Below are 26,682 nucleotides of genomic sequence, written 5' to 3'. Positions count from 1 at the left end.
GATTTCAGCAAAGCCTTTGACAAGGTTCTAACATGGGAGACTTATAAAGAAGGCAAATACGCATGGGATACAGGGTAATTTGATAAAGTGGATTTAAAATTGGCCAAGTCGTTGGAGACAGAGGGTAATGACAGAAGGCTACTTTAGTGACTGGAAGCCGATGTCCAGCGGCATATCACAGGGATCTGTGCTGGGTCTACTATTATTTGTCACTTATATATCGACATTGATGACTATATGGGAGGTAGGATCAGTAAGTTTGCGATTGGCCGGGTGGTTAACAGTGGGGTTGAGTGCCTTGGGTTACAGGAAGATATAGACCGGCAGATGGAATTTAACCAAGAAAAGCGTGTGGTGATACACTTCAGAAAGAGTGATTTGACAAGGAAGTATTCAATGATTGGCATTGGGAAGTTCTGAGGAACAAAGGGACCTTGGCATGTTTGTCCAAAGATCTCTGAAGGCGGACGGGCAGGTTAATAGGGTGTGAAAAAGGCATATGGGACATGTGCCTTTATCAATCGAGGCAGAGATTACAAAAGCAGGGAGGTAATTTTGGAGTTATATAGAACCTTGGTGGGGCCACAGCTGGAGTACTGTCATTATAGGAAGGATGTAATTGCCTGGAAAGGGGTGCAGAGGAGATTCACCAGGATGTTGCCTGGGATGGAACATTTTAAGTTATGACGAGAGGTTGGATAGGCTTGGGTTATTTTTGCTGGCGCTGAGAAGACTGAGGGGCGACCTGATCGAGATGTACAAGATTATGAGAGGCATGGGCAGGGTGGTTAGGGAGCAGCTGCTCCCCTTAGTTGAAGTGTCGGTTACAAGGGGACACAAGTCCAAGGTGAGGAATAGGAGGTTTTTTGGGGGGGAGGGGGGGTTGGAAGAGAGGATGATCATAGCATTTACAGTGCAGAAGGAGGCCATTCGCCCCATCGAGTCTGCACCGGCTCTTGGAAAGAGCACCCTACCCAAGCCTACACCTCCACCCTATCCCCATAACCAAGCAACCCCACCCAACACTAAGTGCAATTTTGGACACTAAGGGCAAATTAGAATGGCTAATCCACCTAACCTGCACAACTTTGGACTGTGGGAGGAAACCGGAGCACCCGGAGGAAACCCACGCACACACGGGGAGAACGTGCAGACTCCACACAGACAGTGACACAAGCCGGGAATCGAAGCTGGGATCCTGGAGCTGTGAAGCAATTGTGCTAACCACTGTACTACCATGCTGATGTGAGGAAACACCGAGACGGTGGTTGACGATCCGGAGTGCACTGCTTAGGAGGGTGTCAGAGGCGGGTTGCCTCACATCCTTTAAAAATTACTTGGATGAGGGGCAGCACAGTGGCGCAGTGGATTAGCCCTGCTGCCTCACGGCGCCGAGGTCCCAGGTTCGATCCCAGCTCTGGGTCACTGTTCGTGTGGAGTTTGCACATTCTCCCCGTGTTTGCGTGGGTCTCGCCCCCACAACCCAAAGATGTGGAGGCTAGGTCGATTGGCCACGCTAAATTGCCCCTTAATTGGAAAAAATGAATTGGGTACTCTTAAATTTTAAAAAAAATTACCCGGATGAGCACATCAGAACATTCAAGGCTATGGGCCAAGTGCTGGTAAATGGGATGAGGTAGGAAGGTTAGGCATTTTTCACCTGTTGGTGGGCCGAAAGGCTCTTCTGCACTGAGTGATGCTGTGATTATTCTGTGCAAGACATGAATAACTTCCAACCATAGATGCTTTTAAGGTGAAGACAGATAAATACATGAGGGATTAAGGTCTCGGACCAGGGGCGGGATTCTCCCCTACCTGGCGGGGCGGGGGGGTCCCGGCGTGATGGGGTGGCGGGAACCACTCCGGCGTCGGGCCGCTCCAAAGTCTCCGCACCTTTAGGGGCCAAACCCTCACCTTGAGGGGTTGGCCTGCACCAGAGTGGTTTCCGCTCCACCGGCTGCCGGGAAAGGCCTTTGGCGCCACACCAGCCGGGGCCAAAAAGGTCTTCGCCGGGCGACGCGGGTCCGCGCATGCGCGGGAGCGTCAGCGGCTGCTGACGTCATCCCCGCGCATGCGCAGGGGAGGGGGTCTCTTCCGCCTCCGCAATAGTGAAGACCATGGCGAAGGCGGAAGAAAAACCGTGCCCCCACAGCACAGGCCCGCCCGCGGATCGGTGGGCCCCGATCGTCAGCCAGGCCACCGTGGGGGCACCCCCCAGGGCCCGATCGCCCCGCGCCCCCCCCCCACCCCCCCCCCCCAGGATCCTGGAGCCCGCCTGCGCCGCCTTGTCCCGCCATTCAAAAGGTGGTTTAATCCACGCTGGCTGGACAGGCATTCCAGCAGCGGGACTTCGGCCCATCGCGGGCCGGAGAATCGGCGGGGGTGGGCCCGCCGACCGGCGCGATTCCCGTCCCCACCAACCGGCGCGATTCCCACCCCCGCCGAATCTCTGGTGGCGGAGACTTCGGGACACGGTGGGGGCGGGATTCACGCCAGCCCCCGGCGATTCTCCGACCCGGCGGGGGGTCGGAGAATCTCGCCCCATATGTTGATAGAATGTGATGAATTAAATTGGGGAACTAAGTTGGGGGGATAAGCACCGGTATTGAACTAACAGGCGGAATGACCTGTTTCTCTGTTCTAAAATTCCTTGTAATTCTATGAAAGGTGTTATGGGGCATAATATATTTTTTGCTGAGGGAAAGGTTGTGATTAGCACCTTTTCTATAACTGTACTTAACCCTTACTTCACACAGATATGCAAGCAATACAGATTAAAATTTGCACTTGAGGTATCCTGCATATATAGAAGTAAATTGCACTTAAGGATCAAATATTGATATGACAACATGACTTGTTAAATATTTGATTGCTGCTGTGAATTGGGATCAGGAACACAGTTCTTCAGTAGTTAGTTACAATTGGTGCTGCTTATATGGCGGCACCATTATAGCAGTTAACACATGATTTTGGAAGACAAAGAGCTTGATTTTCGCAAAGACCCACAAAAATATGAGAAGAATGCTGACATATTGGATCCAAGCCACCTTGATCATTTCCCAGAAACCAGGGCGATAGGTAAAATCACAATTAAGGAACAAAACACGCAGAAGGAAGTAAATACAAAATACATGAGTAGAAGTTTAACCATGTATAAGTATTGCAACAGACTTGTCAGCAGATTCCTGCCTGACCTTTTGAACATTTTCCACAATTCTTGTTTTTATATTTCAGATGTCCTGCATTCACATATTTTGCTTGTTGTACACCCATACTGAGCAGAAGCAGTGGTCTATGGTTTGAAATTCAGTCATGGACACCGAGTAACCTTGAAAGTAACGCAGATTATAATAGTTATAAGAAATAAAAACAAAAGGAAAAGAGAATACTTAGGAAGTGTCACCCATACGCCCGTCCACACAAGCAGGGGTGCAAAAACTGCCGCCCCCCATATTTCTGGTCTTCTCAGCAGCAGAGTATTGTTCACCTGCATGGGCTTCAAGCCATCACACCAAACTCACTGGCACACAGCTTCACTCAGTAATGAGGATAATCTCTTGAACTGTGAGGTCAGCTCTAACTCAGTGCTTACCAGTTCTCTCAAATATCAACCCTCCCTCCACTCGAGGGGATGGAGAAAAATGCAGAGAAATAACTTGGACTTCCCCATCCATAGAGAGTTCCAGATCTCCCAACTCGCCACATGGCTCTATGAAACTCCTTCTTTGACATCAATCGAACATTTCAAACGCCATAATATTGATGAAACTTGGGGGAAAGCTTGAGCAGAAAACACCCGCTCTCAAATCAGGTTTCAATCTCCCCTGAAGCATGTGAACAGCTATCAATAGAATAAGGACTGGGCATGGCAGATGATACACAAAACCATGTCAGGTTGCGACTGCAGCAACCCTGGCCAAACTACAGAGCACATAATAACATCTTGTCTCCAAATCAAGTTTGAGAAGTGACATACATTTGCTCTCCAATAGGGCATTGGACTGGTTAGGGAACTTGACATTAAAATTGTGACAGCAGCTTCTGCTCCCAAAGTCATATGAACGAAGAAGATGGTGTTGATGGAGGAATAAATATTGGTCAGGATACCAGGGAAATCTCCTCTACTCTTTTTAAAAATAGTGCCACAGGATCTTTGAGTTCCTGGAGCAGGCCACAGGCTGCTGGGAGAGGGGAGTGCATATTTAAAAGAGACCAGTTCCTGGAGCAGGCCACAGGCTGCAGGGTTGCTGGGAGAGGTGAGTGCATATTTAAAAGTGCTTAGTTTACAGGTCGAGTGGCAGTTGGAGACTTCACTTCCTGGAGCGGGCCTATTGGCTCATTGGAAATCAGGCAGGGTACAAAAAGTGTGGCAGGAATGCCTTTAGACACGGAGTGCTGATTGGAACAAAGTGCATCTGAGTTTAGGTGAGTGACTGAGTGCTGATTGGAACAGAGTGCATCTGAGTTTAGGTGAGTGACTGAGTGCTGATTGGAACAGAGTGCATCTGAATTTAGATGAGTGACTGAGTTCGGGTGAGTGGCGAGAGAGGGCTGTGTTTTTGTTGGTGTTCAGGTTTATCCTTGAGGTTCTATAAAAAAAAAATTTTTTTTAATTATTTAAATTAATTAACTAGTTGAATATGGCTGGACAGGTGATGTGCTGTTGCTGTATGATGATGGAACTGGTGGATCCCATTGAGACCGTCAGTGACCACATCTGCGGCAAGTGTTGGCTGCTCGAGGAACTTCGGCTCAGAATTGATGAGCTGGAGACCGAGCTGCACACACTGCGGCACATCAGGGAGGGGGGAAATTACCTGGATGCTTTGTTTCAGGAGGCAGTCACACCCGGTAGAATAAGTACTGTTAATTCGGTCAGTGGTCAGGGACAGAGTGGTGTGACTGCAAGGGAGGCAGGTAGGGGGATCCTGAGTTTAGGATTTGAGGAGCCTCAGCCCTTGACCTTGTCCAACAGGTATGAGGTACTTGCTCCGTGTGTGGATGAGGAAGAGGGCTGTAGGGAGGATGCGTTGACTGACCACTGCACCATGGTACAGGAAGCCATTCAAGAGGGGGGAGCAAAAAGACAAGTGGTAGTTGTAGGGGATTCTATAATTAGGGGGATTGATGGCATCCTTTGTAAGCCAGATCGTGAGTCCCGCATGGTATGTTGCCTGCCCGGTGCCAGGGTGAGGGACATCTCTGATCGGATTGAAAGGATTTGAGAGAGGGAGGGGGAGGATCCAGTTGTTGTGGTCCACGTTGGGACTAACAACGTAGGTAAGACTAGGAAAGAGGACCTGTTTGGGGATTATCAAACACTAGGGACTAAATTAAAGAACAGGTCCTCCAGAGTTATAATCTCTGGATTACTACCCGAGCCACGGGCCAATTGGCATAGGGTTGAAAAAATTAGGGAAGTTAACACGTGGCTAAAGGAGTGGTGCGGGAAAGAGGGATTCCAGTTCATGGGGCATTGGCATCAGTACTGGGGCAGGAGGGACCTGTACCGTTGGGACGGTCTTCACCTGAACCATTCTGGGACCAGTGTTCTAGCGAATAGGATAAATAGGTTGGTCACAAGGACTTTAAACTAGCAAGTTGGGGGGAAGGGAAGGGTAAAGCTATGGACAGTATAATGGTTAATTGAGAGCAAGGCAGCAGGTTACGTGACAGGTTATTATGTAGAGATATGGGTTCAAAACAAGGAAAATTAGGAGAAAGGGTAAGATGAAAAATAATTTGCGAAAAGTTACTGATCAAGGTGTTAGGATTCATAACAAAGATATAAAAAAACAGCACAAGTGTACTTTACCTGAATGCTCGTAGTATACGGAATAAGGTGAATGAGTTGATGGCGCAAATCATCGTGAATGACTATGATTTAGTGGCCATTACTGAAACATAGTTAAAAGATGGTCACGACTGGGAGTTAAACATCCAAGGGTATCAGACTATACGAAAGGATAGAATGGACGGTAAGGGCGGTGGTGTAGCTTTGTTGTTTAAGGATGGCATCCGGGCAATAGTAAGGGATGATATTGGTGCTATGGAGGACAAGGTTGAATCAATTTGGGTGGAAATCAGGAATAGTAAGGCGAAAAAGTCACTGATAGGAGTAGTCTATAGGCCACCCAATAGTAACAGGATGGTAGGGCAGGCAATAAGCAAAGAAATAACGGATGCATGTAGAAATGGTACAGCGGTGATCATGGGCGATTTTAATCTGCATGTCGATTGGTTTAACCAGGTTGGTAAAGGCAGCCTTGAGGAGGAGTTTATAGAATGTGTCCGGGATAATTTCCTGGAACAGTATGTAATGGAACCTACAAGGGAACAAGCGGTCCTAGATCGAGTCCTGTGTAATGAGGCAGGATTGATTAATGATCTCATAGTTCGGGATCCTCTTGGAAGGAGCGACCACAATATGGTGGAATTTAAAATACAGTTGGAGGATGACAAGGTAAAATCAAACACGAGTGTTTTGTGCTTAAACAAAGGCGATTACAATGGGATGAGAGAAGAACTAGCTAAGGTAGACTGGGAGCAAAGACTTCATGGTGAAGCAGTTGAGGAACAGTGAAGAACCTTCCAAGCGATCTTTCACAGTGTTCAGGAAAGGTTCATACCGACAAAAAAGAAAGACGGTAGAAAGGGGAAAAAAATCGATCGTGGATATCGAAGGAGGTGAGGGAGAGTATCAAATTGAAGGGAAAAACATACAAAGTGGCAAAAATTAGTGGGAGACTAGAGGACTGGGAAGTCTTTAGCGGACAACAGAAAGCTACTAAAAAAGCTATAAAGAAGAGTAAGGTAGACTATGAAAGTAAACTTGCTCAGACCATAAAAGCAGATAGTAAAAGCTTCTACAAATATATAAGACAAAAAAGAGTGGCTAAGGTGAATATTGCTCCTTTGGAAGATGAGAAGGGAGATTTAATAATAGGAGACGGGGAAATGGCTGAGGAGCTGAACAGGTTTTTTGGGTCAGTCTTCACAGTGGAAGACACAAATAACACGCCAGTGACCGATGGAAATAAAGATATGATGGGTGAGGACCTTGAGATGATTGTAATCACTAAGGAGGCAGTATTGGGCAAGCTAATGGGGCTAAAGGTAGACAAGTCTCCTGGCCCTGATGGGATGCATCCCAGAGTGTTAAAAGAGATGGCTAGGGAAATTGTAAACGCACTAGTGATAATTTATCAAAATTCACTAGACTCTGGGGTGGTCCCAGAGGATTGGAAAGCAGCAAACGTGACACCACTTTTAAAAAAGGAGGTCAGCAGAAAGCAGGTAATTATAGGCCGGTAAGCTTAACTTCGGTTGTAGGGAAAATGCTGGAATCTATCATTAAGGAGGAAATAGCGGGGCACCTGGAGGGAAATTGTCCCATTGGGCAGACGCAGCATGGGTTCATAAAGGGTAGGTCGTGTCTGACTAATTTGGTAGAAGTTTTTGAGGACGTTACCAGTGCAGTAGATAACGGGGAGCCAATGGATGTGGTATATCTGGATTTCCAGAAAGCTTTTGACAAGGTGCCACACAAAAGGTTGCTGCATAAACTAAAGATGCATGGCATTGAGGGTAAAGTGGTAGCATGGGTAGAGGATTGGTTAACTAACAGAAAGCAGAGAGTGGGGATAAATGGGTGTTTCTCTGGTTGGCAACCTGTAACTAGTGGGGTCCCTCAAGGATCAGTGTTGGGCCCGCAGTTGTTCACAATTTACATCGATGATTTGGAGTTGGGGACCAAGTGCAATGTGGCAAAGTTTGCAGACGACACTAAGATGAGTGGTAAAGCAAAAAGTGCAGAGGATACCGGAAGTCTGCAGAAGGATTTGGATAGGTTAGGTGAATGGGCTAGGGTCTGGCAGATGGAATTCAATGTTGCCAAGTGTGAGGCTATCCATTTTGGGAGGAATAACAGCAGAATGGATTATTATTTAAACGGTAAGATGTTAAAACATGCTGCTGTGCAGAGGGACCTGGGTGTGCTGGTGCACGAGTCGCAAAAAGTTGGTGTGCAGGTGCAACAGGTGATTAAGAAGGCTAATCGAGTTTTGTCTTTCATTGCTAGAGGGATGGAGTTCAAGACTAGGGAAGTTATGCTGCAATTGTATAAGGTGTTGGTGAGGCCACATCTGGAGTATTGTGTTCAGTTTTGGTCTCCTTACCTGAGAAAGGACGTATTGGCACTGGAGGGAGTGCAGAGGAGATTCACTAGGTTGATCCCAGAGTTGAGGGGATTAGATTATGACGAGAGGTTGAGTAGACTGGGACTGTACTCATTGGAGTTTAGAAGGATGCGGGGGGGATCTTATTGAAACATATAAAATTATGAAGGGAATAGATAGGATAGATGCCGGCAGGTTGTTTCCACTGGTCGGGGAAAGCAGAACTAGGGGGCATAGCCTCAAAATAAGGGGAAGTAGATTTAGGACCGAGTTTAGGAGGAACTTCTTCACCCAAAGGGTTGTGAATCTCTGGAATTCCTTGCCCAGTGAAGCAGTTGAGGCTCCTTCTTTAAACGTTTTTAAGAAAAAGATAGATACCTTTCTAAAGAATAAAGGGATTCGGGGATATGGTGTACGGGCCGGAGAGTGGAGCTGAGTCCACAAAGATCAGCCATGATCTCATTGAATGGCGGGGCAGGCTCGAGGGGTCAGATGGCCTACTCCTGTTCCTAGTTCTTATGTTCTTATGTTTAACATGCGCCCGAGAAGGCAGGACGAAAGACAGTACCTCCGACAGTGTAGCATTGTGTGTGTTTGGACTTCAATCCAAAAACTGAGCAATAGCTGGCAGATAAAAGTTATCATCTTACTGGCTGACAGCTCATTGGGACCTCATGAGGTCATGAAAGGCATTATATAATGTCTTTCATTTTCGATTCTTTATACTTCTTGTTCCTATTATAATCCGTAATACTTTGAAGACTACTAGATCTGGGTTACAATGTAATAAATGGGGGATAGTGAATTCTGAGCCTTAGATCATATTGACTGTTACCGATTATAAAATAATATATTCATTTATCATGAGAGCATCATTTCTAGCCATAGAACTGACGAGGTATAGCCGGAAGGCATTAGACTTTAGCATGATGCTACAAATGGACCATAAAGTTGAATAATGATCCATTAACTCCAACGAGCACATAGCCTGGCTGGCAAAAAACAACAATTTTAAATCTACTAATGATCACTTCATGCTTACATGAATGTCTTAAATATCCTAATTTGTGACATTGAAGCATTGCTGAATAAACCTGGGAAAAGATTTCCTCTCATTGCTATGTTTTAGCCAAATTGAAAAGGTGGCAGGTAAATTTCCTACATCCATCATTGAGGAGATTGTAAAGCATCCCAAAACATCTAGCCTCATTCTTGATTCTCCAAACAGACAAAATATGTTCTCTACAAGCCTTATCGAGTGCTTTTTAACATTTCAACCAACTTGATCAAATTAACCCTCAATCTCATATACATAAGTGTATACAAGCTAATTTTCTGCAATCATTTCCTGATAACTTAACCCTCGAATCAGGGTCATTTTGGTGAACCTGTGCTGCACCTCCGCCAAGGTTACTATGCTCCTCCAAGAAATCTGGTACCCAAAACAGAATGCAGTACTCCAAATGGGATCTGACTAAGGTTGCATACAACAGCCTAACTACCACCAGGTCGGAACTGCAGATGGTTGTTGCAACAAATAACAGGACAATTTCCCGACAAATTATTTTTTTGCCTTCCCCAAGGAGATTTCATGCTTGTGGGAGGGTGAGAGTGTGTCTAGGCATGATGGTAAGGCAGGCTTAATTGGCCAGCAGGTCTTTTCCAGCCCGTCATTTTTGTATGTTTGTAATTTCTTTGTTTGCCAATAAAACATCCAGTGTAATTTCATAAAAGAAAAAAATATTACCACTATAATGTAATTGTTTGAACTTCAACACGGAATTCTAAATGTCAGTTACATTCAGAATACTGGCCCGGTGTTTGTCTTGTTGAGAACCCTAGCAATCTCAGTGGTAAGATTTTCAACTTTATCACCGTGCAGTGTTACGGAAATTGATTGCCGCAATTTTTACAAGGTGTTCACAGCCTGGAGCACCAATGATATCAACAGGCTATTTAAACAGCCAATCACATTAAAGGATTTTCACCGATAACCAACAATGAAACAAAAAGCAATTTTTAAAAAATCACTGCCCGAGCAGAATCCCGAATGACAGATCACAACTTTTAACGTTATCTTGAATTTTAAAAAGGATATGTGATAATTTCCACAGGATATCTGATGACTGCATTAATCACAAATGGAGCATCAGCAGCTCTTCCTGCTGTCCACACAGGGTACTGATTGCTAAAAGTTGTTGTCACTAAAAACAAAAAAGATAGAGTGTCCAAATTAGACTCAAAGGGAAAAATGTAGGTCTGTGATTAATATTTGATATCGTTGTACCAATTCACAATATCACAACAATGAAAACCTCACCATTTCTATCTTGATATGATGCAATAACACGTGCCACGTCATAGGCACTTGCAAATGGACTGCCATCATTAAATATTGAAACCTAGGGAATACAAAATAATATATAAAATCCTTTCAGTTGTTCATCCATTTATCTGACTGACATTTCATTGGACTATCAAAAACACATGGTAGTATGCAAATAGTCCATAATACACAAGTTGGTCGTTAGCTCAGTCTTTTGTCACAAAATGTTAGGATGCTATTAAAATGAATGTATTAACTGTATAATAGTGGTGTGCAGTTTGACGTAGTGTACCCAGCTGAGGGTAACCTACAACGCCAGAGACTTTTATTTTGAGACGGTGGAAGCGGCAGAGGCGTTCGTGAAGGTAGAAGGATTGGGGTATAAGTGAGGAATGGGTCTCAGGATTGGTCTTATACCGAGGGGAGAGGACTTGAAGAGTGTATATAGTTCTTTTTTTTTTTTACTTCATGCTGTTATATGGGTTAAATGGGGTAGAGTTGTTGTTTTGGATAAGGTAAGAGTGGGGGGTTCGGTCTTTGTAGCGACGTTTTCTCTGGGGTTTGCACTGGGTATGTCTGTTTGAGGGGGGTATGTATTTTCTTGTTGTTTTCCTGGGACGGGGGAAGGAGAGGGGGGCCTGGGCAGGGGGCCCCACACTAGCAGGTTTAAGTCGGCTAATAAAGGAGGTATGGTGGGGGAAAAGGGCTGCGGACATTGGATCCTGGTGAACAGGTTTCGATGGGCCTAGGAGGAATGTGGTTGGGGGGGGGGGGGGGAAATTCGATACTGGGTGAGGGTTTCTGAGAGGAAGTGGATTGGGGGGTGGGGGGGGACGAGACCCCCGGTTAGGTTAGTTACGTGGAACGTGACGGGGTTGGGAGGGCCAATGAAGAGGCCAAGGCTGTTTGCGCACCTAAAAAATTTAATGGCCGATGTGGTTATGTTACAGGAGATTCATTTGAGAGTAAAGTATCAGGTGAGGCTTAGGAAGAGTTGGGTAAGCCAAGTGTTTCATTCGGGGTTCGACAGTAGGGCGTGGGTGGCTGCAGTTTTGGTCAGCAAGTTCCAGGTGGAGAAGGTGGTGGCGGACCGGTGGGGGGGGGGGGGTGCGGTTAGATATGTGATAGTAACAGGGGCGATGGAGAGGAGGTTGGTAGCGTTGGCAAGTATGTATGGCTCTAGCTGGGATGATGTAGGGTTCGTGAGGAAGGTATGGGGGGCCATTCCGGACTTGGATTTGCACAAGTTAATAGTGGGTGGGAGGAGTGAACCCGTGGAGGTTCCTGCACCCTAGGGAGTGGGAGTATTCGTTTTTCTCTTTTTCTCCTTGATTCACAAGGTTTATTCGAGGATAGACTTTTTTGTAGTAGGGAAGGGGTTGGCTGGGGTTAAGGGATCAGAGTATTCGGCGATAGCAATTTCTGATCATGCGCCGCATTGGGTGGACCTGGTCTTGGAGAAGGGCACAGTGCAGAGACTGGGGTGGAGATTGTATGTGGGGCTGCTGGGGGACCAAAGTTTTAGTGAAAAGATCGGGAGGGTATTTGAGAAGTACGTGGGTTTTAATTGCACGGGGGAAGTATCGCAGGCGGTGATATGGGAAACCCGAAGGCGGTGGAGGGGACAGGTGATATTGTTTACGGCCAAGGTGGATAAAGAGAGGTGGAGTGGCAAAGGCTGATATATGAGATGTTGGAGGTGGACAGGAGGTACGTGGGGATTGCAGATCCAGCACTTTTAAATAGAAGAAGGGAGCTACAGGCTAGTATTAATCGGTTATCCACAGGGATGGCGGTGCGTCAATTGAGACGGGCAAGGTGAGCAGTTTGAGTATGGGGAGAAGGCATGTTGGCAGGCCAGCTTCGGAGGGAGGCAGTGGCAAGGGAAATTGTCCAGATGTGGGTCAGAACAGTGAAATTGGTGGTGGCCCCGGACCAGATTAACAGGGTGTTTGAGGAGTTCTATGAAAATTTGTAGAGGTCGGAGCCACCGGGGGAGGATCAGGGGATGAGGCAGATCCTGGACGGGCTGGAGTACCCAGGGCTGGCGGAGGAAGACAGGGTCATATTGGAGAGGTTGGTAGGGGAACAGGAGCTAAAGGAGGCAATTGGGAGGATGTATTCGGGGAAGGTGGCAAGGCCATAGGGGTTCCCAGTAGAGTATTATAACAAATTTAAGGACAAATTGGCACCACTGATGGCGGGGTTGTTTGAGGAGGCAATAGGGAAGTGGGTGCTGCCACAAACCTTGGGGCAGGCCTCAATCTCTCAAGCCCAAGTATTGAGAACTAACAAATATGTAATTAAAAGATTAGGGTTCTGGCATTTAGTATGTTTAATTATTCTTACTTCTACTTTGCACAACACCATGTTCAGCCTTTGCCCTCTACTTCCCTTGATGTGTGCACATTTATAATCCTCTTTGATCAGTGGACCATTCACTCTAATTATTCACTAACACTGTCCCCCACCCCCGTAGACTGAACTGACTGTACACACATAAGATCACATGGTATAAATTTTAATGAGGAAGGTACTTTGGACCATTTTAAAATCAATAAGCAACCTACAATACAACATTCCTGGAAACTAGGTAGGGGATTTTAGGGTTTTTTGGCTTGATAATCCACAAAGTTAATTCCAAATGACCTGTTCCTTTAGTGAAGACAAACTTCCTCGTTCAAGTTTTTGCTAAATTTATCATGCAACCATATCTTACCGTTTTGGTGTTATACAAACAGATGAAATAGGAGCAGAAGTAGGCCATTCCGTCCCTCAAACCTGCTGCACCATTCAATAAGATCTTGGCTGATAGGTTTGTGTTTCGAATTCCACATTCCCATCTACCCATAATAATCTTGAATCCCTAACCTTTGATTCCCTTTCCTAACAAGAATCTACCTACCTCGGCCTTAAAAATCTTTAATGGCATCCTGAGGCAGGGAGTTCCAAAGTTGCACAACTGGCAGAGAAAATTATTCGCCCCATTCCTGTTCCAAGAGGGCGACCCCGAATTTTAAAACAGTGCCCCCTAATTCTGGACTCACCCACAAAAAAGAAACATCCTTTCTCGCGTCCACTTTGTCAAGACCATTCAGGATGTTATGTACTTCAAATCAAGTCACCCCTCACTCTTGTAATCTCCAGTGCAGACAAGCCCAGCCTGTTTTATCCTTTCTCATCAGACAGACGCTCATTCCAGGTATCAATCTCGTGAACCTCCTCAGAATCACTCCAACTATTACGTCAGGTGAGGGAGAAGGGATAGCAAGTAAAGATTGCATTACAAATAGTTACTCTGTTGAAAGAGAGGAAAGTTTTCTTTTGAGAAGAAATGGGGATGTTGTATGTGCCTGCGTGCCATTGTGATGTCGAAGGACCCGCCCACAGTATGATGTAGAGTCACATGGTCTTAAATTCGGAGAGAACATTCTGGAAGCAACTGGTGCTCATTAGTGACAGTTGGAAGCCGCTATCTGCATGGTGAGCAGCACCATGCATGACAAACCTGGAATCTGTAAATAGTTAAGACTGTTCGGTTCATGTTTAAACATATAAATTGCATCATTGAGACACCAAATAAACCCATAACACATTTTGTTTGAAGCAACACCCCAGATTTTTTTTTTATGTAACTGGTTACCAACTATATATCTGTAATAAGTCCCACTCAGTAATTCTTTATGAAGTGTAAAGACCTGTTTTTTAAGAGTTTCTTCATTAGAGTATACTTGGACACTAGGATCGAGATTGTGGTGCTTGTCCGCACCACCTCACAAAGCTAAGTGCAGAATAAGTAGCTGTTTGGTCCATATGAATCGATCAAATAATTCCTATGATTCCCTCCAATCAACAGCAGCTAATTGCTGGGCAGCACGGTGGCACAGTGGCTAGCACTAAGGCCTACGGCACTGAGGACCCGGGTTCGATCCTGGCCCGGGGTCACGGTCTGTGTGGAAATTGCACATTCTTCCCATGTCTGCGTGGGTTTCACCCCCATAACACAAAGATGTGCAGGTTACGTGGATTGGCCATGCTAAATTGTCCCTTAATTGGATAAAAATAATTGGGTACTCGTAATTGCCTCGAGAAAAACAGCATTTTTTTTTTTGTCTCTGCATTTTTTTTTTTTTTTTTTTACAGCAGAATTTAGATGCCCTTGCCTGTGAAAAAAAGTGCATCAGCAGTCCAAAAATGCTGGTTGGACCTTTTGCTGCCTTATTTACAATGCTTCAATGACGACCATCCTAAGCAGGATCCAGATTTGAGCACCTAAGTGGAGGTGGGAGGTTACTCGAAATATATAAATCGGAGCGCTATTACATATACAGGGCCTCAATTCTGAGATACTAATGGGTAGAGTGTGTGCAATGAATGCTCCGCTTATCTTAACAGTGTTAAATGGTTTGAACAGCAATCAGTGAAAGACCATTCAGCCCATCGTGCCTCTGCTGTCTATTCAATCTATCCAGTAGTGTCAATCCTCCACTCGTTTTTTCATATGCCTGCCCTTTTAAGACCAACATCCACCCTTCCCAGAATGCCTCTCTAACCCCCAGTTCTGACTTTCAGCTGATTCTGCATAATATTGTGCCAATTTTTGGTTCTTCCCAACTGGCAACCTACGTCAAAGTGTCAATTTGGTACCTGCAGCAATTTGATACCTGCAGCTTGCTGGTAACATATAAATCAAGGTTAGGCCTGAAATGGCTTGAACCTTACAACAGCAACAACATCAGACAAACTTCGCCCATCAATATCCAGTTGAATGCCTTAGGATAAAATCATCCTCACTGAATGTTTAAAGTACCATGTGTACAAATCTGAATGTAGTCTTCTTGATATGGAATCAGTGGTCAAATAAATACAACTTAGTAAAATCTTTAAACTGCTGAGATGGCACTGTTTATTGAGACATGCAAATGTAGAAAGTGAACAGTTTCAGTCGCCATCATTTCAATTAGAAGATATTTTTCAAGTTTAGACATAAATTTAGAAAATATTTAAATCATCATGGTGAGAGTTTATTGTTCACAAATAGCTTCAAGGCAGAGATTCCTTATTCTTATTAAAATATAAACTTAAAAAAAAGGAAAACTTACATTATAACGTGTGTCAACACCTTTGTGTCGAAGTGGCTCTCGTTGATGCAGCTTCAAGTCACCATTCACAGTAAACTGTGACCCAGGTATGGAGGATGAGAAGTAAGCATATGCCATACTCTGCATCATGAATGTAGACATTCTCTGTAAATAACATCATGACATAGTTCAGCTAATGGCAGATCTTCCATGTTTGCGAAGTATTACTGTTGCGAGTACTGTTGTTTGAGGGGATGGTGGGAGGACAGGGAAAGTGCTGCACATTTCCAATGTAAGATTTTGGAAATATTTTGGAAAGAAGTTGGACAGAAAGGCAAACTTCCTTTTGATTCCTGGAAAAAAATAAAATGTTTTCCTTCCCCATTGTAGACAGAGGGATAAAGAAATTAGGTCCTCTGCCACTGAAATAAAGAGGTCCATGAGAGGATATGAGAATAGATGCCTGATGAAGTTTTATCTGTTAAGTCTATCTTTGAAGTAGGTAACAGGCAAGGGATCCTTTCCTGGGCTAATTGGAAAATAAATAAAAATTAATCCACAGCAACTTTGTACAGTATGAGCTGGGCAGCGCACACTCAAAATGACTGTTAAAAATAAAGTGAGGACAACAATTAATAAAAACAAATCTAGTTGTGCACAAGATTTGAAACAAAACAGGGGAATTGGAAGTGCTAATTTGGAATGAAGAGCCAGATATTGTAGGGATAAAAGGAACATAAAGAACAGTATTGGTAGGATATAAGGACAGAACATATTTAGAAAGATAGGGAATGAAGATGAGGGGTGGGTGGGTAGTTGTACTAATTAGAGACAACATTCTAGCATTAGAGGAAATGGGCGTAACTTATATTAAGGTAGAAACAGAATCCACACTGTCATGACAATGGATCATAGCCCCAAATTACTTTCAGACATATTGAACTTTTAAGAAAGACATATATTTTTTAAAAAGGAGCTACAAGCCAAAAATGGCTGAGTATGTAAATTCTGAGATATAATTCAGTGACTGTCTGGAAAGTTCCTGTGTGGGTTATACTCAGTCCCAAGAGAGACCAAGGAATGTCGCACCTTTTTTCAAAGGAAGATATGTGCTGCAAAAACTGAACTGTAATATCCTGCGATGATTATCATTACAGCAGAAACTATCCCCTGTGAGTTATGTCCCAGACCATGGACATGATTGTGGGTGACAGGAAGCAGTTTCTGGGTGAAAGACATATTTGCAGGAGCACCACTCATGGCACACCATCATATTACACACATATGCGCATGCACAAATGAGATGGGACAGCCTGTTCCATTATCCATACTGGAATCAAAGCAATGGACATCTCCGTCTCTTCCACACACAAATGAGCAACTTGCCTCCGTTTCAGCCTCTTCCACAGGAGCATCCCGTAGAACTGGCTGAGACTCTCGAGTCTCGCAGCTCAGATCACTTTGATGATCTTTATGCTTTTGATCATTATCATTTAATATGAACCAATCAATATATTGTAACTAATATGATTTTGATTGCGCCCAGATTGCTGATTCTAATTATTGATGGTTTAAAGGAGGGTAAATGATTAGATGGGGGAGAGAAGCCAATGAGTGTGTTGGTTGACAAATTGGAGACTTGTCTTCCAGGCAATGTGGAACCAGTGGGACCTCTATGAATTGTTCACAAATTCGATTACCACACTCCCCCTTGAAACCTGAGTTCATGAGTTCCTCGTCTTTCACAAAGAGCTTGAAGCGCGCTTCCACTATCAGAGGTACTATCTAAAGTATTACCCATTGTCTCCTATCCTCGGATGATCCTTGTGGTTTCCTATTTAATTTTGGTAGCGATCCTAAATCGCCTATTCAATCAAGAATTTAAACGGGGTTATCCTGCCTCGTTGCCCAATCAAAAGGCTAAATCAAATTGTTCGAAAGTGACCGTTGGAAGGTCAAAGTCTGGAAATGAAACATGAAAAGAGAGAGAGAGAGAGAGAGAGGACTGGTTTAAACAGACTGTCAGACTCAGGGAATCAAAGACAGAACTAACAGACAGACAGACTCAGAGAATTAAAGACAGAACAGATTTAAGAAATTGTTCGAGTGTTCCGACAGGGCACGCAACGGTCAAGCCCTGTTTATTATGTTTCCTTTAGGTGTTATCCGCACCACCATTTAAATTTTATAATATATAATTTGGACAGAGTTATCCGTTCTCCGTAATATACAATCTGATCAACCCGAAGTGTCGAACAAGTCTAGACACCAGTTGATATACTTATTTATCGAAAACCATCTTTTATCGCGAAGGTATTAGGCAACCCTAAGGATCATCATCACTCATTTACCCAGAGATCAAAGGAGGACTCTAACCTCCCAAGGTTTCCAACCTGGGACTTTAGGAAGGATTTTAACCTCCCAGGGACTCCAACCCGGACTGTTTAGGGAGGACTCTAACCTCCCAAGGTTTCCAACCCGGGACTTTAGGAAGGATTTTAACCTCCCAGGGACTCCAACCCGGACTGTTTAGGGAGGACTCTAACCTCCCAAGGTTTCCAACCCGGGACTTTAGGAAGGATTTTAACCTCCCAGGGACTCCAACCCAGACTGTTTAGGGAGGACTCTAACCTCCCAAGGTTTCCAACCCGGGACTTTAGGAAGGATTTTAACCTCCCAGGGACTCCAACCCGGACTGTTTAGGGAGGACTCTAACCTCCCAAGGTTTCCAACCCGGGACTTTAGGAAGGATTTTAACCTCCCAGGGACTCCAACCCAGACTGTTTAGGGAGGACTCTAACCTCCCAAGGTTTCCAACCCGGGACTTTAGGAAGATCCAACCTTCCTGGGACTCCAACCCTTTCAACCCTTCTTCGTAACGGGTTCGCCGGACTGCTTTGATTTCGTCAGAGTCTCCACCGAAACCGAACAGCAGGGCGTGGCCACACTCGGGACAGCAGAGGGGGAAACCAAAGTGGTAACGAAGGTTACTCACGTTTGGTGGCCAATTCCCTCCTCAGCGTCCGATTGCGATCAGTCTGTTACGCCGTCAGGTTCCAGGGAGGCGCCTTGAAATCCCACTTCTGACACCAAATGAGGATTCTTTTGCAGCCAGTCCGGATGAAATGATCAGTCAAACACCTCGTTACTTTAACATATGTTTATTTCTTGGCCAGGGCTAAGACCACTGTATCTCTTGAGAGTTTCAACAGCAAGCCAAATTCAATACATCTAACAGCAGTTCTTACACATTTTTTGGTTCATTTCGGAGGGCAGCCCCCTCGCATTCCATCTGTGCCTTTTATCTTAATTATGATTATTTTCAACACAGCGCAACCCTTCCCAAGGCTGTTACTGCAATTTGTCTGGTACAAAAACAAGTGATACAGCTTGCTACCAAAAGCCTGTCTTGACATTTCTTCACACAAAGCTTTATCTAACATTTTGTTTTTCCCATAAAGTTCCAATCCATCTTGAGCCAAACTCTCACTCGGCTTCCATAATAATGGATCCTCATGATAAACATGTTTGAATCGGTGCAGCCGGGGGACCAAGCTATCCTTTTTGAAGCCCTGAGACCACAACTTGATTTTGGAGGGCCTTGCAAGTATGAGTCATGCTTCTCCACCACTCCCTCCTTATCCATCACTTCTCGTTCATTCAGATCCATACCCACTAAGATCTTCTCTAATCTCATACATTTGTTTTGCCCCTCTTATTTCCTTCTTCAATTCCTCCCTTTATTTATTTGTGTATTTAGCTTGGCCTCTATTGAATTATCAACATGGCATTTATCATAAGTCCTCTCTTCCTGCTTCATATCGACCTTTAGTAATTCAGACAGCTCTTGCTTTGGATGTCCTTTCCTTGCCTACCTTGCAATGTGTCTAACCAATACTTGAACCATCTCGTCTTATCACCTTATCACCACTTAAGCCCCATTTCCATCCAATTAACGAGAGAAACCCCATATCCAACAGCCTCCCGTCATTCAGCGGCCTCCCCAGCAAGTGCTCACGCTGGCACCGATCAGTACTACTTTTGAAAAATTGGAACATGGCGGAAGGGCTTCTGTGGGGAGCAGAGGAGGTGAGTAGTCATCTTTGCTCACGGGCGAGACTTCCGGGTGCGGCTATGCAGAGCTGAGTCGCATGTTCGGCAGCTCCCGCTTGGAACGGACTTTTGGGCTCTTTACAGGGCCCCCAACGGAATTTTTCCGCCATTTCCCGGTGTGGGAAGACGACTGCAACATTCCCCCGACAGTGTCCCCCAGGAATGGTATGTCTCTTGGTTACCAGACCCGGCAGAAACAGTAAAAGATTTGGCTGGAGCTGCAGGAAAGGCAAAAGCCTCTTCCAGCATGCAGACGGGGGAAGAGCAAGCTTAAAGGCTTCAAGCTGACTTGAGGGCCTTTATTAAAGGTGAATTCTAGCAGCAGAGGGAACAACTGTAAAAAGATCTCACCAAGGCCATTGAAGAAGCGGGGACGAGGCATCCAGTGGTGGCCATGGAGGAGTAGGTCGCGCATTCGGCAGCTCCCGACTGGAACGGACTCAGACCTTTTTCAGGAGTTTCCACAGATTTTTGGGGCAGATTGGTGAAGCGAACACTGCCAAAAGGATTCCCTCTCGAGACCTCCGGTTGCAGCTATGCGGAGCTAAGTCGCACATTCAGCGGCTCCCGCAAAAACGGACTTTTGGGCTCTTTTCAGGGCCCCAAATGGAACTTCTTTGACGTTTCCTGGTGTGGGAAGGAGTTAATAACAGCTCCCTGTCAGTATATGGCTTTAACTAGGAGCAGGGCAATAAAAAGGGTGGTGGTGGACCCGAAGAAGGGAGGGAAGGACAAAATGGCGGCGGGCGGAGACCAGGCAGCGTGGAGGCAGTGGGCGGAGGAGCAACAGGAGGGTATCCAGCGCTGCCTCAGAGAGATTAAAACGGACCTGCTAGAGCCGATGAAGGCTTCTATTGATAAGCTGCTGGAGACACAGACGACCCAGGGGGTGGCGATCCAAGAGGCTCGACAAAAGATCTCCGACAACGAGGACGAGATTTTAGGCCTGGCGGTAAAGGTGGAGGCGCACGTGCCGCTCCACAAGAAATGGCAGGAGCGGTTCAAGGAGATGGAGAATCGGTCGCGGCGGAAGAATCTGCGGATTCTGGGCTTCCCGGAGGGGTTGGATGGGCCAGAGGTGGGGGCCTATGTGGTCACCATGTTGAACTCGCTGATGGGAGCGCGGTCCTTCCAGGGGCCCCTGGAGCTGGAAGGGGCCCATAGAGTGTTGGCGAGGAGGCCCAAGGCTAACAAGCCTCCGCGGGCGGTGCTGGTGCGGTTCCATCGGTTTGTCGATCGGGAGTGTGTGCTCAGGTGGGCCAAGAAGGAGAGGAGCAGCAGGTGGGAGAACGCGGAGGTTCGAATATATCAGGACTGGAGTGCGAAGGTGGCGAAGAGGAGGGCCGGGTACAATCGAGTGAAGGCGGTGCTGCACAGGAAGGGGGTGAAGTTTGGCATGTTGCTGCCGGTGCGACTGTGGGTTACCTACAAGGACCGGCACCATTATTTTGAGTCTCCGGAGGAGGCATGGGCCTTTTTTCAGGCCGAGAAGCTGGACACAGACCGAGGGTCAGGATGGGCGATTGGGGACTGCGGTGGATATGTTACGCCTATTTTTTGTTCCGGGGGGGGTGTTTGCATTGTTTTGGGTTTCTTTTTCTCTGTGGTTTCTCTTTCGGGTTGGGGAGGGTGGATGGGGCGGGTTGGGCACTGTTTTGGTTGGTGGCGGGGCCTGGGAGGTGGAGAGCGCGGGCTTTTTTCCTCGCGCCAAAGACTGGGGGGGGGGCCGGGCCAGGGCAGGGAAGCGAGGATTGTTTCCCGCGCTTAGAACGGAGGGGGGAGGGGGAGAGCCTGTGGATGGGGAGCGGGAGAGGAGGGTGTGCCGCACAATGGGAGGAGTCGAAGGGGAGGCGGGAGTGGCCGGGGTCAGCAGGAGTCAGCTGACTTGCGGAAGTGCAATGGGGGGAGTAAACCAGCTAGGATGGGCCCTAGCCGGGAGGGGTGGGGGGGAATCGAGACGGGGGTATGCCGCTGTGGGGAACGGGCCGGGTGTGGGGTACGGGCGCGTGGCTGACCGAGGAGGGGTCATGGCTAGTCGGCAGGGGAGGGGGGCGGGTAGCCCCCTGATCTGGCTGATAACCTGGCATGTAAGGGGATTGAATGGGCCAGTTAAGCGGGCCCGCCTGTTCACGCACCTGAAGGGGCTCAAGGCGGATGTGGTTATGTTCCAGGAGACACACCTGAAGGTGGCAGACCAGGTAAAACTGAGGAAAGGGTGGGTAGATCAGGTGTTTCACTCGGGGCTAGATGCCAAAAATCAAGGGGTGGCGATCTTGGTGGGGAAGGTGTCATTCGAGGCGTCGAGCATTGTGGTTATTGTTTCTTATGGTTTCATTCCATAAGTTGCTTTATTTCCAAATCATTCATAATGTGAAATGTTAATAATGCTTGTGAATCTAATATTTTTGTGCATGTTGAGGCAACGCAAATGTTTTTAAATGTCTTGTTTGCTTGGAAGAGGCTGAGGTTTTGGAGACTGCGGGTTATAGTTTTCTGTTGTACAAAATGCCAATTGCTCTTTGCATGTTTTTAATTTACTTTTTTGAGTTTTTGTTGTTGCTTTTTGGTGGATAACCCAGTACAGTTTTAATTTGTATTTTAGTCTGTTGTGTTTCGCGATTTAAAAAGCTCAGTTAAAACCCAATTTATGTCACTGCCCTTATCAAGAAACCAGTCAAAGCTACTTCAATTATGTATGGGTTCTACTTTTTTAATCATTTGTTAGGATAGTAGACGGGCTTTAGAGTGGTTTCACAGGTCGGCGCGACATCGAGGGCCGAAGGGTCTGTACTGCGCTGTAATGTTCTATAACGGCGGTAGGTACATAATGGTAAGTGGTAAGTTGCAGGGAGAGATGGTGGTACTGGTCAATGTGTATGCTCCAAATTGGGACGATGCGGGTTTTATGCGGCGTATGTTGGGTCGGATCCCAGACTTGGAAGTGGGGGCCTGATAATGGGGAGACTTTAACACGGTGTTGGATCCGGCACTGGATCGCTTCAGGTCTAGGACGGGTAGGAAGCCGGCGGCGGCTAGAGTGCTGAGGGGATTTATGGACCAAATGGGAGTGGTGGACCCTTGGAGATTTGCAAGGCCGGGGGCTAGGGAATTTTCATTCTTCTCACATGTCCATAAGGCTTATTCTCGAATCGACTTTTTCATTTTGAGTAGGGCTGATAGCGAGAGTGGAGGATACCGAGTATTCGGCGATAGCCATTTCGGACCACGCCCCGCATTGGGTGGACTTGGAGATGGGGGAGGAGAGGGACCAGCGCCCGCTGTGGCGCTTGGAGGTGGGGCTGTTGGCAGACGAGGAGGTGAGCGAGCGGGTCTGAGGAAGTATAGAGAGGTACTTGGAGACCAACAACAACGGGGAGGTCCGAGTGGGGATGGTATGGGAGGCACTGAAGGCGGTGATGAGGGGAGAGCTGATCTCCATTAGGGCCCACAAGGAGCGGAGGAGAGGGTGAGGCTGGTGGGGGAGATGGTGAGGGTAGACAGGAGGTATGCAGAAGAGCCTGAGGAAGGATTGTTGAGGAAGAGGCGCAGCCTCCAGGCCGAATTCGACCTGGTGGCTACCAGGAAGGCAGAGGTGCAGTGGAGGAAGGCCCAGGGGGAGTCTACGAATATGGGGAAAAGGCAAGCCGGATGCTGGCGCATCAGCTTCGGAAGCGGGACGCAGCGAGGGAGATCGGGGGAGTTAAGTACAGGGGAGGGAGCGTGGTGCGGAGTGGGGTTGGCATCAATGGGGTCTGCAGGGACTTCTACGAGGAATTGTACCGATCAAAGCCCCCACGGGAGGAGGGAGGGATGGGCCGTTTCCTGGACCAATTGAGGTTTCCAAAGGTGGAAGAGGGACTGGTGGCGGGACCGGGGGCCCCGATTGGGCTGGAGGAGCTGATCAAAGGGATAGGAAGCATGCAGGTGGGGAAGGCACCGGGGCCGGACGGTTTCCCGGTCGAGTTCTATAAAAAATATATGGACCTGTTGGGCCCACTGTTAGTTAGGACCTTTAACGAGGCACGGGAGGGGGGGGGGCTTTACCCCCGACGATGTCCCGGGCACTGATCTCCTTGATCCTGAAGCGGGACAAGGATCCCCTGCAATGTGGGTCTTACAGACCGATTTCCTTGCTAAATATAGATGCCAAGGTGCTGGCGAAGGTCTTAGCCACGAGGATTGAGGATTGTGTGCCGCAGATCATCCATGAAGACCAGACGGGGTTTGTGAAGGGGAGACAGTTGAACGCGAATGTGCGGAGGCTTTTGAACATTATCATGATGCCGGCGAGGGAGGGGGAGGTGGAGATAGTGGTGGCGATGGACGCTGAGAAAGCCTTTGATAGGGTAGAGTGGGGGTACCTGTGGGAGGTGCTGAAGAGGTTCGGGTTTAGGGAGGGGTTTGTCAGGTGGGTTCGGCTGTTGTATGAGGTCTCGATGGCGAGTGTGGACGCAAATAGGAGGAGGTCCGAGTACTTTCGGTTGCACCGAGGGACGAGACAGAGGTGTCCCCTGTCCCCCCTGCTCTTCGCACTGGCAATTGAACCCTTGGCTATGGCACTGAGAGAGTCGAGGAACTGGAGGGGGTTTGGTGCAGGGTGGGGAGGAGCATAGGGTGTCGCTTTATGCGGACGACCTGCTGCTGTATGTGGCGGACCCGGTGGGAGGAATGCCAGAGGTATTGAGGATCGTTAGGGAATTCGGGGACTTTTCGGGGTACAAGCTCAATATGGAGAAGAGCAAGCTGTTCGTAGTTCAGCTCGGGGACCAGGAGAGGGGGATTGGCGAGCTCCCACTAAAAAGGGCGGAGAGGTGGCCAGGAGCTGGGGGGCCCTGCATAGGCTTAACTTTACAAGGCTGGCGGAGCAAATGGAGGAGGAGTTCAAGAGGTGGGACGCGTTGCCACAGTCCTTGGCGGGTAGGGTGCAGTCAATCAAAATGACGGCGCTCCCAAGGTTTTTGTTCCTTTTCCAGTGCCTCTCCGTGTTTATCCCGAATGCTTTTTTCAGGCGGGTTAACAGGAGTATAATGGGGTTTGTGTGGGCGCGAGGGACTCCGAGGGTGAGAAGGGTGTTCCTGGAGCGTAGTAGTGGTAGGGGGGGCTGGCGCTGCCCAACCTCGGTGGGTACCACTGGGCCGCCAATGCGACGATGGTGCGCAAGTGGGTGATGGAGGGGGAGGGGGCTGCATGGAAGAGTCTGGGGACGGCGTCCTGTGTGGGCACGAGTCTGGGGGCGCTGGCAACGGAGCCGCTGCCACTCTCTCCAAGGGAGGTATACCACGAGCCTGGTGGTGGTGGCGGCCCTCAAAATTTGGGGGCAGTGGAGGTGGCATACGGGGGAAGTTGGGGCCTCGGCGTGGACCCCATTACGGGGGAACCACCGATTCGCCCCAGGAAGAACAGGTGGAGGGTTTTCGGGGTGGCACAGGGCAGGGATACGAAAGCTGGGGGACCTGTTTGTGGACGGGAAGTTCGCGAGCTTGGGTGAGCTGGAGGAGAAATACGGGCTCCCCCCCGGAGAACACCTTCAGGTACTTACAGGTAAGGGCGTTTGCCAGACGGCAGGTGGTGGAATTCCCGCGGCTACTGCCACACACAGTACAGGACAGGGTGCTCTCGGGGGGGGGGGCGGGGGTGAACTCTTCCTCTTCGTGCGCGAGGCTCAGCCTCATACAGTTTAAGATGCTGCACAGGGCACACATGACCGGGACAAGGATGAGCCGGTTCTTTGGGGTGAGGACAGGTGTGTTAGGTGCTCAGGGAGCCCAGCAAATCACATCCATATGTTCTGGGCATGCCCAGCGCTGGAGGAATTTTGGAAAAGGCGTAGCGAGGACGGTGTCGAGGGTGGTAGGATCCAGGGTCAAACCGGGCTGGGGGCTCGCAATATTTGGAGTGGCAGAGGAGCCGGGAGTGCAGGAGGTGAAAGAGGCCGGAATTCTGGCCTTTGCGTCCCTGGTAGCCCGGCGGATTTGGGGGGGTTGCTTTTTTTTTTAAGATTGTGTTTCGTACTTAACCCTGTTGGGTTCTTTTTTCTTTCTCATTTTGTTATTGATATTTCATGAAAACCTTTGATAAAATTTTTTTTTTTTTTTTTTTTTAAATCTTTGCTCACGGGCCAAAAGCCTGGGGGTGCTAGGCTTGCCACCCCCATCGGCAGGGGATGGGGGACCCTCCACAGGGGTGGGCCGCCAATGGGGGATGGGTTGCATAGAGAGATGGGCAAAGGGTCCGGGGCTAGACCCGCATTACAAAATGGTTTTGCAAAAAGGTGTTCAATGAGTTGTACAAACCCCACTCCCGATGTCTTGTTGCACATTCCCCTCTCAATTTATCATTCAGACAATAATCTGCCTTCCTGTTTTTGTATACCAAAGTGGATAACCTCACATTTAAAGAGAATTTGTAGATCTTACATTTGTTCCCTCATTTAAATCATTAATATATATGGTGAATCGATGGGGTCCCAGCACTGATCCCTACGATACCACAATAGTCACTGCCTGCCATTTGGAAAAAGACCTGTTTATTCCTACTCCGTGTTTCCTGTCTGCCAACCAATTTCCTATCCACCTCAATACGCTACCCCCAATCCACTGGGCTTCAATTTTACACACTAATCTATTTTGTGGGACTTTGTCAAAAGATTTCTTGAAATTCCAAATCAACTAAATCCACTAGATTTCGCAAGCAAGATTTTCTTTTCGTAAATCCATGCTGACTTTGTCCGATCCTGCCACTGTTTTCCAAGTGCTCTGATATTAAATCTTTATAATGGACTTTAGCATTTCCCCACATCACACATCAGTCTGACTGGTCTATAATTCCCTGTTTTCTCTCTTCCTCCCTTTTTAAAAAGTGAGACATCATTAGCTACCCTCTGTAGGAACTGTTCTGTTCCAGAGTATCTTGGAAGATGACCACCAATACATCCACTATTTCCAGCCCACTTCCTTAAATCACTGGGATGTAGATTATCAGGCCT

General features: G+C 47.3%; 1 protein-coding gene across 2 annotated transcripts in view; it reads right to left on the bottom strand.

Annotated features, from left to right (window-relative positions):
- Positions 1-2,262: 2,262 nt before the first annotated feature.
- Positions 2,263-26,682, bottom strand: part of tmem231 (transmembrane protein 231) — a 48,131-nt gene continuing 23,711 nt past the window's right edge. For both annotated transcript variants that reach the window (XM_072517971.1, XM_072517972.1), the window contains exons 4-7: positions 15,606-15,749; positions 10,498-10,579; positions 10,278-10,381; positions 2,263-3,080 (exon numbers count right to left, since the gene is read on the bottom strand). In XM_072517971.1, the coding sequence (XP_072374072.1) occupies positions 2,916-3,080; positions 10,278-10,381; positions 10,498-10,579; positions 15,606-15,749 (495 nt within the window). In that variant the 3' untranslated portion in view covers positions 2,263-2,915. The remainder of the gene's footprint in view (positions 3,081-10,277; positions 10,382-10,497; positions 10,580-15,605; positions 15,750-26,682) is intronic.

Source organism: Scyliorhinus torazame, chromosome 10 (genome assembly GCF_047496885.1).
Source record: "Scyliorhinus torazame isolate Kashiwa2021f chromosome 10, sScyTor2.1, whole genome shotgun sequence".
Lineage (NCBI taxonomy): Eukaryota > Metazoa > Chordata > Chondrichthyes > Carcharhiniformes > Scyliorhinidae > Scyliorhinus > Scyliorhinus torazame.
The sequence above is the reverse complement of the archived record's forward strand: the minus strand, read 5'-3'. Positions and strand labels throughout refer to the sequence as shown.